This window comes from Mandrillus leucophaeus, unplaced genomic scaffold (assembly GCF_000951045.1).
Source record: "Mandrillus leucophaeus isolate KB7577 unplaced genomic scaffold, Mleu.le_1.0 Scaffold129, whole genome shotgun sequence".
Lineage (NCBI taxonomy): Eukaryota > Metazoa > Chordata > Mammalia > Primates > Cercopithecidae > Mandrillus > Mandrillus leucophaeus.
Window position 1 is genome coordinate 968,500 of NW_012101243.1, and position 12,005 is coordinate 980,504.

General features: G+C 44.1%; 1 protein-coding gene across 2 annotated transcripts in view; it reads right to left on the minus strand.

Annotated features, from left to right (window-relative positions):
- Positions 1-12,005, minus strand: part of PHF20 (PHD finger protein 20) — a 228,733-nt gene that overhangs the window by 11,755 nt on the left and 204,973 nt on the right. For both annotated transcript variants that reach the window (XM_011972373.1, XM_011972374.1), the window contains exons 16-17: positions 8,150-8,561; positions 6,249-6,432 (exon numbers count right to left, since the gene is read on the minus strand). In XM_011972373.1, the coding sequence (XP_011827763.1) occupies positions 6,249-6,432; positions 8,150-8,561 (596 nt within the window). The remainder of the gene's footprint in view (positions 1-6,248; positions 6,433-8,149; positions 8,562-12,005) is intronic.

The window sequence follows — 12,005 nt, forward strand, 5'->3', positions numbered from 1 at the left end:
TCTCTCAAAACAACTAGACAAGGTTTCCAAAGGTTGGCTCCCAGGTCTAAGGGCCCTAGCAGCAAAGGCCCTGTTAGCACAAGAAGCAGATAAACTAACCCTTAGGCAAAACCTGAATATAGAGGCCCCCCACGCTGTGGTAACTTTAATAAATACCAAAGGACATCACTGGTTACCAAATGCTAGGTAAACCAAGTACCAAAGCTTGCTATATGAAAATCCCCACGTAACCACTGAAGTTTGCAACACCCTAAACCCCACCACCTTGCTCCCGGTATCAGAGAGCCCAGTTGAACATAACTGTGTAGAGGTATTGGACTCAGTTTATTCTAGCAGGCCCAGCCTCTGAGACCATCCTCGAACATGAGTAGACTGTGAGCGGTACGTGCACGGGAGCAGCTTCGCCAACCCCTGCAAAGTGACTCTGAAGAAGACGACGAGCCCTGCTCCAGTCACACCCAGAAGCTGACTGGTCCACACACGGCCAAAGCATGAGGAAACTCATTGCAGGACTCATTTGCCTTAAAATTTGGACTTGTACAGTAAGGACTTCAACTGACCGTCCTCAGACTGAGGGCTGTTCCCAGTATATACATTGAGTCACTGAGGTAGGACAAAAGGTTGCTACGGTCCTATTATTTTATGGTTTTTTTAAGTGTACTGGAACTCTAAAAAGAACTTGTTTGTATAATGTTATTCTATACAAGGTACGTAGCCCAGGAAATGACCAACCTGATGTGTGTTATGACCCATCTGAGCCTCCCATGACCACAGTTCTTAAAGTAAGATTAAGGACTGAGGACTGGTGGGAGCTCATAAACGATATGAGTAAAGTGTTAGCCAAAAGTGTTAGAGAAAAAAAAAAAAAGGGGGGGGGTGCCCAAACAAATCACCTTAAAATTTGATGCCTGTGCTGTCATTAATAGTAATAAGTTAGGAATAAGGTGTGGTTCTCTTAATTAGAAAAGAGGCTATATGGCAGAAAATAAGTACATCTGTCATAAATTAGGACTGTGTGGAAATAAATGTAAATACTGGTCTTGTGTCATTTAGGCCACTTGGATAAACGAAAAAAAAATGATGAAAAGGATCCAGTCCACCTTCGGAAAGGAAAAAATGGCCCTTCCTGTACTAAGGGACAATGTTACCCCTTAGAGCTAGTAATAACCAATACCCTTGATCCTTGCTGGAAAAAGAGGAGTGTGTGACCTTAGGAATTGACGGGGCCAGACTGGATCCTCGAGTAAGTATCTTGGTTCGAGGAGAAGTTTACAAATGCTCTCCTGAGCCAGTGTTTCGAACTTTCTATGATGAATTAAATGTGCCAGTACCAGAAATTCCAGGAAAAACAAGAAATTTGTTTTTGCAATTAGCCAACCATATAGCTGAGTCTCTCAGTGTCACTTCATGTTATGTATGTGGAGGAACTGTAATAAGAGATCAATGGCCATGGGAAGCCCGAGACTTAGTACCTACAAACCCAGATCCTGATGAATTCCCAGCTCAAAAGAATCACCTTGAATAGTTTCTGGGTCCTAAAAGCCTCAATTATTGGACAATATTGCATAGCTAGAGAAAGAAAAGAATTCGCTCACCCCGTAGGACAACTTAGTTGTCTGAGACAGAAACTGTACAACGGTACCACAAAAACAGTCATAATTCCCAAAATTGCAAACCATGTGGACACACCCAGAGTCCCACAGGGACTAGACAGTCCCCATTGGATTATACTGGATATATGGGCATAGAGCTTACGCCAAATTACCTGACCAGTGGGCAGCTAGTTGTGTTATTGGCACTATTAAACCATCTTTCTTCCTACTGCCCATAAAAACAGGCAAACTCGTGGGCTTCCCTGTCTATGCTTCCCGCGAAAAGAGAAGCATAGCTATAAGAAATTGGGAAAAAAAAAAAAAAGATAAATGGCCCCCTGAGAGAATCATACAATATTATAGGCCTGCTACTTAGGCACAAGATGGACTGTGGGGATACTGGGCCCCCATTTACATGATCAACCAAATCATACCGTTACAAGCTGTCTTAAAAATAATCACTAATAAAACCGGCAGAGCCTTGACTCTTCTGGCCTGGCAAGAAACTCAGATGAGAAATGCTATCTATCAAAATAGATTAGCTCTCGACTACTTGCTAGCAGCTGAAGGAGGGATCTGTAGGAAATTTAACCTTACTAATTGCTGCCTACACATAGATAATCAAGGGCAAGTAGTTCAAGACATGGTTAGAGATATGACAAAACAGGCACATGTGCCCGTGCAAGTGTGGCATAGATTTGATTCTAGGGCCATGTTTAGAAAATGACTCCCAGCACTAGGAGGATTTAAAACCCTTATAATAAGAGTTATAATAGTAATAGGAACCTACGTACTGCTCCCTTGTTTGCTACCTGTACTTCTTCGAATGATAAAAAGTTTCATCGCTACCTTAGTTCACCATAATGTATAAGTGTGCTATATGAATCACTATCGATCTGTCTTGCAAGAAGACATGGGTAGGGAAAATGAAAGTGAGAACTCCCACTAATAAAATGAGTGAGAGTCTCAAAAGGGGGGAATAAGGGAGGAGACCATCCCTCACATGGTCTTATGCCCAATTTCTGCCTCCAAAGAAAGAAGAAGTAAAAACTAAAAGGCAGAAATGAAATCCACAGGCAGACAGCCTGGCGCCGCACCCTGGGCCTGGTAGTTAAAGATCGACCCCGACCTAATTGGTTCTGTTATCTATAGGTTACAGACATTGTATAGAAATGCACTGTGAAAATCCCTATCTTATTTTGTTCCGATCTAATTACCGATGCATGCAGCCCCCAGTCACGTACCCCCTGCTTGCTCAATCAATCATGACCCTCTCACAGGCACCCCCTTAGAGTTGTGAGCCCTTAAAAGGGACAGGAATTGCTCACTCAGGGGCTCGGCTCTTGAGACAAAAGTCTTGCCGATACCCCCGGCCGAATAAACCCCTTCCTTCTGTAACTCAGTGTCTGAGGAGTTTTGTCTGCCACTCGTCCTGCTACAAAATAAAGTACTGTTCACATAACTACATAAATAATTAAATAATGGCCAATTGTAAAACAATGGCATATATACACACACACACACACACACACACACACACACACACACATTTCATTTAATAGCTTACTAGGCTTTTTTTTTTTTTTTTTTTTAAAGAAATGGGGTCTTGCTCTGTCACCCACACTGGAGTATGGTGACACGATCATAGCTCACTGTAACCTTGAACTCCTGGCCTCAAGTGATCCTCTTGGCTTGGCCTCCCAAAGCACTGGGATTACAAGGGTGAGCCACTATGCCAAGCCAGCTTTTAAATTTTTAAAAATTTTTTATTTTTTAGACTGAGTCTTGCTCTGTTGCCCAGTCTGGAGGGCAGTGATATGATCTCAGCTCACTGCAACCTCCGCCTCCTAGGTTCAAGTAATTTTCCTGCTTCAGCCTCCCGAGTAGCTAGGATTACAGTTGTGCACCACCACACCTGGCTAAGCAGGCCAGCTTTTTAAAAAAGGAATGTTACGTCCAAATTCCTATTTAAAAACTTAGTTATGAAAGCTTAGTTTATCTTGGTGTTTAAATAAAGAGTTGATTCCCTAAAAAGGGATTCTGATTACTCTTAAATACTATGCAAAAGTCTGTTTACCTAAATAAAATCTTTAAGCTTTATCATTTATTTTAATGCTTGGTATCTCTCTCAGGGCCTAGAGTCTTAGAAATGTACAGAATATGTGACTCTGAGTCGGCGAGACATACAAGAGGCCAAAGAAGGGCATTCAGGCCTACCATCTTTGCCACACTGCCCATTCGGCACGTCCAGGGCTAGAGAGGCTAAACCTGGCTGAAGAGAGGATTAAGGAGGTAAGATGTGAGTAGACTTTAACTTCTCCCCTCAGAGAAGGTCCCTGTGGCAACAACCAAACATTCACCCTGTTTCCATGGTGATAATCCTATTTTCAGGGGCTTGGAGCCACTCCTACTGCTATTCTCTCAAGAGCTACACTTTTTTGTCTAGCATTATATCCTCCTTCAGCTCTCTAATAATATGTTTTTCAGACAGTGGCATCAGTTACAATTCCTTTTTTTAGTTTATTTTTTTAGAGACAGGGTCTGTGTTACACAGGCTGGAGTACAGTGGCATAATCACAGCTCACTACAGCCTCCAACTCCTGGACTCAAGCAGTCCTCCCACCTCAGCCTCCCAAGTAGCTGGGACTCCACCCCTACACTTGGCTAATTTTATTTTACTTTATTTATTTATTTATTTTTTATTATTATACTTTAAGTTCTAGGGTACATGTGCATAACGTGCAGGTTTGTTACATATGTATACTTGTGCCATGTTGCCATGCTGCACCCATCAACTCGTCAGCACCCATCAACTTGTCATTTACATCAGGTATAACTCCCAATGCAATCCCTCCCCCCTCTCCCCTCCCTATGATAGGCCCCAGTGTATGATGTTCCCCTTCCCGAGTTCAAGCGATCTCATTGTTCAGTTCCCACCTATGAGTGAGAACATGCGGTGTTTGGTTTTCTGTTCTTGCAATAGTTTGCTGAGAATGATGGTTTTCATCCATGTCCCTACAAAGGACACAAACTCATCCTTTTTTATGGCTGCATAGTATTCCATGGTGTATATGTGCCACATTTTCTTAATCCAGTCTGTCACTGATGGACATTTGGGTTGATTCCAAGTCTTTGCTATTGTGAATAGTGCCGCAATAAACATACGTGTGCATGTGTCTTTATAGCAGCATGATTTATAATCCTTTGGGTATATACCCAGTAATGGGATGGCTGGGTCATATGGTACTTCTAGTTCTAGATCCTTGAGGAATCGCCATACTGTTTTCCATAATGGTTGAACTAGTTTACAATCCCACCAACAGTGTAAAAGTGTTCCTATTTCTCCACATCCTCTCCAGCACCTGTTGTTTCCTGACTTTTTAATGATTGCCATTCTAACTGGTGTGAGATGGTATATCTCATTGTGGTTTTGATTTGCATTTCTCTGATGGCCAGTGATGATGAGCATTTTTTCATATGTCTGTTGGCTGTATGAATGTCTTCTTTTGAGAACTGTCTGTTCATATCCTTTGCCCACTTTTTGATGGAGTTGTTTGTTTTTTTCTTGTAAATTTAATTTTATTTTTTATAGAGACTGTGATGCCCAGGCTGGCCTGAGGCAATCCTCCCACCTTGACCTCCCAAAGTACTGAGATTATAGGTGTGAGCCACCACACCCAGCCTAGGTCTTGCTGTCTCTCTCACTGTCCTCCAACAGGGCAACCCTTTTTCCAGTCGAGCCAGATCATCTACTCTGAGTCCTCTCCAGTAGGAAACACCATCATTCTCCTTAAAGCTCAACTTCAGTCTCAGCAGTTTTAGGAAGCCCTCCTGTTAGCACTCTCCTCCCCTGGCATGGCATCAGCCACATGTGTCCTGGCCACACCTCATGGCCCTCACTTGTATAACAGATGGCATTTTCTTCTGAGTTATTTCATGTATGTTTTATATTCCCAGTTACAGTAAAAAATCATAGCCGGACTGTACCCAGAATCCTCAAACATTTCTTTCTTAACTCGGCTCCATTTTTAACATGAAAACAAATAATTAGGGAATATTCCAACAACCCAAACCATCAACTTCCTGGAGAGAGACTGAACTTGATCGTATTCATCATTACAGGTTTGACCCTCCAGGCCTGTCCGTGACCACCAATATCTGGGAGGAATACCTGGGGCTACACAAATGACTCAGGCAAATTCTCAAATCTCTATTGGCTTACGAGCAGAAAGCTTCATTTTAGATTTTATCAAAGATTGAAATAAGAGGTTTTTCAGATTAAATCCTCAGATACCCTAAAACTTAAGTCAAAATTTTAATTTCTCACAGAACTTGTTTGTAAAGATTCGCTTAGATCACACATTTCCTGCAAGCAGGACTGCCAGTTGCCCTCTCTCTGCATACTCAACTTCACAGAAGGGGTCAGTCAGACAAGCGAGGCAGGACCCAACATCATGCAGATCTTGCACCTGATAAATACTAAAAGTAAGGCTCGTCCATCCTGAGGGGAGAATGGAGGTGGGGAGAGGCTGAAAAGAAGAGAAGCAAAGAGTACAGTGGTCCCTGTAAACTCAGATTGGGGGGTTCAGAAAGCCGCTCGTCTGGGGGTGCTCAGAGTGCATGCCAATGCACAGGTGGCCAAGGAGGGAGCCCTACCATCCAGCTCCTTCTCAATGGAGTCCATCCTGTGCGTCACTTCATCCTGAAGAGATTCCACGTGGGTCAGCAGGTTAAACTGCCACTGGTGCTGGGAGCTCAGCAGCCCCTCTCCGCCTCTGTCCAGCAGCTTCCGAGCAGGGGCTTCCTCTGGTAGGGCCTTTTTGGAGACATATTCCTTCACCTGGGGATGCAATGGCATGGAAATTACTGAATGGAGATAGCCCCTGGCCCATTTTTCAACCAGCCAGCGTTTGCAGCCATCTGAAATACTAGCTGCAGTTTCAATACTCCAAATTCCTACCTCCCTTTCCTATTTCCTACTTCGGAACTGGGCAGAAGCTTGCCCACTGTACCAATTCCAACGACCTCAAGGTAGCACTCTAGCTCGGGGACCCACAGCTGCTTCCTACTGACTGGGCCAATGTCCTAGCCTCACAGAATGGCTTTCAGAGCCCTGAGAGCTGATTAGAGCAGGGCTAGTGCAGACGAGGGTTAGTACACGGGAGTCACACCAACGAGTTTCAAGTCTCAGCTCCATCTCCTGCTGAATGTGCGAGTCTGGATGGACTGCTTCATGTCCCTGAGCCTCTGCTCCCTCAGTGGAAGGATGGGGGTAGTAAAACCTATTTGGAAGGTTCACAAGGATGATATAGGGTAAGGCACATAAAAGCAAGGTCAGCTTACAATCAATGGAAGAGACTGTTAACCCTGGTTGCTTTGCTGCGGCCCAGTATTTCTGACTTTGTTTTATGTGCCAGATACCTCTAGGAAACCTGCCTGATCCATAGGACCACAAACCTTTTCTAGGATTTGGTAACTCAACCTTTCATTCATCCATTTGAAATGAAATAGATTCTAGCCAATATTTATTTAGTACTTACTATGTGCAAAACAATGTGCTGAGGGATTTTCACAAATACGTTCCACAGTAACTGAGGGGGCTTCACTGGCCCCATTCTACAGGCAAGAAAACAGGTCTGGTCAGGAAGGTGAAGTAACCCACTCAGAATCACAGCAAGGGGCTGAGCCCAGAACTGAAACTGCGTCTGTCTCAAGACTGTGTCCTTACCACCTTGCCCAACACTGTTTAGACACAGTCAAGGACACAAGGATGAATGAAGTACAATCCCCTCCCTTGAGGGGCTTGTAATCTAGGATCCCCTTGGCACCATGCAGCAATGTATTTAACGCTGGTGACACCAACCTGCAGGAGAAAGTCTGGGAAGTAAGGATGATGAGGCAGAGGAACTCTCAAATCATACAAAGCCTCACTGACAACTGAGGACAGGGCACAATGAGCCTAGTGAGCAGTTAGAGATGAAAACACCGGCAATGAGGTGACACAAGGGGGTTCTAGAAGAGAGTGACTTGAATAACAAAAAAACCAAAAGTGGTTCTTGGGAAAACTGATGAAACCAGCAATATTTTGACAAAGTGTACCATTTCTACCACAGGGCTTCAAAGTTAGAAGTCAAAATAAAGCTATCATACAACTGGATTGAAAAAATTCTGCCTAACAAAACATTTGACTCATTGTTTGCTCATGCTAAGAATTAACATCTAGGTGCAATTATAATGCAAACTGCCTTAAAGAAAAGATGAGTTTTCCTAACCCAATTCTCCTTGCTACTTCCCACCTCTCCCTTCCTCTGCACCCACGCCCCCACGACCCACCACTCTTGACTATGCCATTTTGTGGGTGCTTCCTGGAACCTAGGATCTTTGGCTTAAGTGGGCTCTCCTGACTTTGCACCCATTTGCTTACCAAAATATCTATGGTAAGCAAATTTAAATACAGTTTTATTAATAAATATCTTCCATAGAACATTCAGACCTAGGAGGAGAACTTACAAGCACTCACGCAATGAATGAAGAACAAGTACAAGCCAGCCACATACCTTTGGGGAGCTGGGTTTGGGGTCACTGTCCCCCCTGCTCCTGTCTTGGTCTAGAGGCCAGCCCAGGCGCGGGGAGAGGGAATCATTGCCGTTCTCGTGGAGGGGGTTGACCGCATCGTCGAGGGCAGAGCCCCTCGTCTCCACCACCAGCTTCTGCTCCACGGCAGGGTAGTAGGCACGGGGCTTCTGGTAGCAGTGCTCACTGGTGATATAGGACTCCTCCACAGAACGCGGCAGGGGCAGGGCCAGCGGCCTGGGCTTCTCCACTGCCCCGTTCAAAGTTCTATAGCTTGGGGCTTCCTCCTTGCTCCTGGTGTCAGTGACAGGGATGTTTTTGAATTGAGATCTCCCCTCCCCTGAGTGCTGTTTCCAAGGCTGGCACCACAGTGGCAGATCAGGATGCTCCCGGCTTCTGTTGAGAGGACAAAGAGGGCATGGGTTTTGGAGTAACTGGACCATTGCAGGGGTTCCCAATTCCTAAATACTCTCCCAGTAGGGACAGCAGCTCCACCTAGGCCATCTGACCACACACTACCATTTGCTAAACAAGAGGGAATGTGAATCTGTGGTCTCCTAGGAGACCACTCCTTAGTGAGCTTCCACTGTGGTCACACACGGTGAGTGGGACTGGACTCTCACTCAGAAGACCTGAATGGATTTCAACTCTGGGACAACTCACTCAACCAGCCTCATTCCTACTTCCTCCTCTGTGAAACTGGGCTAATTATCTGTCTGATCTGTCTGCTATTGTAAACCAAAAATAAAATTCTAAGCCCCTCAACCAACTTGAATGGACCCCTCTTAGCCAAGAGCATTCCAACATTAACCTGAAAAACTAGTTCAGGCCAAGATGGAAAGGGAATCAGACAAGCCTTCTACCTTTGGAATTCATGCACAACTGACGAGCATTAACATTAAAACAGAGACCCTAAGACTGACAAAACAGACTGTTTGTAGCAATAAGATACCAACATAACAGATAGCAGGTACTGCAATAAATCAAAGTATTTTACCCCAAAATATATTTCTTTGACATATTTTGAACTAGCCCTGCAAAGCTGTCTCTTGTGGGGAAATCTACATTCTATAGAGAATCCCCTTTCCTTTCCAGGTCTTTTCCTGTTCCAGGAGAAAATTAAGTAAGAGTCTGGCACCTTTTTAGGTCTGATAAGAAACATTTACGATCTATTCTCTCTGAAGCCTGCTACCTGGAGGCTTCATCTACATAGTAAGAACTCTGGTCTCCACGACCCCTTATTTTAACCCAGACACTCCTTTCTTCCTTCCTTTCTTTCCTTTGTTTTCTTTCTTTCCTTCCTTCCTTTCTTTTCTTTCTTTCTCTTTCTTTCCTTCCTTCCTTTTCTCTTTCTTCTTCCTTTCCTTCCTTTTGTCTTCCTTCTTTCCTTTTCTCTTTCTTCCTTCCTTTCCTTCCTTTTGTCTTCCTTCCTTTCCTTCCTTTTCTCTTCCTTCCCTTTTTCTCTTCCTTCCTTCTTTTCCTTTTCCTTTCTTTCCTTCCTTTTCTCTTCCTCCCTTCCCTTCCTTTTCTCTTCCTCCTTCCCTTCCTTTTCTCTTTCTCCCTTCCCTCCCCTTCCTTCACTTTCTCTTTCTTCCTTCCTTCTTCTTTCTTTCTTTCCTTCTTTCTTTCTTTCTTCTTTTTCCTTCCTTCCTTCCTTTTCTATCTCTCTCTCTTTCTTTCTTCTTTTTTTTTGACAGAGTTTCGCTCTTGTTGCCCAGGCTGGAGTGCAATGGTGCAATCTCAGCTCACTGCAACCTCTGCCTCCAGGTTCAAGCAATTCTCCTGCCTCAGCCTCCCAAGTAGCTGGGATTACAGGCATGCACCACCATGCCCAACTAATTTTGTATTTTTAGTAGGGATGTGGTTTCTCCATGTTGGTCTTGAACTCCCGACCTCAGGTGATCCATCCACCTCAGTCTCCCAAAGTTCTGGGAGCCCAAAGGCATGAGCCACTGCGCCTGGCGACAGGCCTTTAGATAATAACTTAACTCTTTAGATAATAACTTAACTCTTTCAATCAATTGCCAATCAGAAAATCTTTGAATCTACCTATGACCTGGAAGCCCACCCACCCCTCAAGTTGTCCTGCCTTTCTGGACCCAACCAATGTACTTCTTATATGTATTGATGTCTTATGTCTCCCTAAAATGTATGTAGCCTGTATGTAGCCTGACCACCTTGGGCTCATGTTCTCAGGACCTCCTGAGGCTGTCTCACAAGTCAAGGTCCTCATATTTGGCTCAGAATAAATCTCTTCAAGTATTTTACAGAATTTGACTCTTTTTGCCAACACCATCAACCACTGAGTTTCATAACAATTAAGTGATTTAATGGTGGCCTAAAGTGCTCTTCAAATGTGACTTACTAAAAATAAGCTTAACTTATTAATAAACAGTTACAATGATCCCAGCATGTAATGGCATTCAATTACAAAAATGCAATGATTACCCAGGGGTTACAAAAATAAAATCAACTGTCATTTATGTATAGGCCATTAATGATAAAGCTTCTAAAAATTATTCTGAAACTTTGTTTTCACCATTCCAAAGAAAAAAGTTTGTTATTGAAGAAAAGAACAGGGATTCTTACCCTTTTTAGGGCCACAGACTCCTGTGAGCATCTACTGAAAGCTGTGCTTCCATGTATGTGCACATAAAATGTTGTGGATGCCTTCCTGTACCTTCCTGTGAAAGTGGAAGTGGCCATATACATGAAGGCACAGAGTGATGTTACAGAACTAAAATTCTGCTCCCAAGGGCCTACAACTATCCCGTCTCAGCTGTCCTACTCCAGCAATCCCATACCACTGCTAGCCACTGAGGAAGAGGGGGAAACAATTGGCATCAATTGTTTGGGACACCTCCAGACAGGTTATCAGCCTGTCCCAGGAACCTACTCAGGACCCAGACATACCACTGAAATCACAATTGCTCAGGGGAAATGGGAGTCATCGTTAACTTTCAGGTCCACTACCTGTTAACATGTAACACACGAGCCAGAGTACAGACCTGCTCTTTATTAAAAAATCCATTAAAGTCTTTGCTTCCTCCCACCTACAATTTTCACCATTCCAGCTGGGATCTGAAGGTGCTACTCCTCACAAGCATGACCCTGCCATTTCCTTGCAAGCCCTGTCAATCATGAAGAAGGTAAGCACAGCCATCCAGGCCATGTTTTTTATGGTGACAGATGCTCTGAAGTTAGTCCCAGTTTTATTGTTTGTCTTTGAAAATAAATTCACCGGGTCACTGGGGAACAATATTTCTGAGAATAAAAGCCCAGAGCCCGTGACAACGGAGACCATCCATGAATACAGAGACACACTGGGACCACCTTCCCCTTTCCCAGGATCTTTTCTCCATTCATAATAAGTACCAAGATCTTCCTATGCCCTCTTCTGAATTGCTAGAAGACAGATTTAATTCTACTACAAACAAAGTCATTTCTATAAAGATGGAGGATCTAGATAAGGATTCAGAAGGGACAAGGGGCTGGGTGCAGTGGCTCACACCTGTAATCCCAGCGCTTTAGGAGGCTGAGGCAGGCAAAGCACTTGAGCCCAGGAGTTCGAGACCAGCCTGGGCAACATGGCAAAACCCAGTCTCTACTAAAAATATGAAAACTAGCCAGGCGCAGTGGTACATGCCTATAATCCCAGCTACTGGAGAGGCTGAGGCATAAGAATCACTTGAACTAGGGAGGCAGAAGTTTCAGTGAGCTGAGATCGTACCACTGAACTCCAGCCTGGGTGACGGAGTGAGATCCTTGTCTCAAAAACAAAAAAAGAAGGGGCAAGCCTCCAGAATATGGGCCAAGGCCAGGAACACTGACATTTCAGTA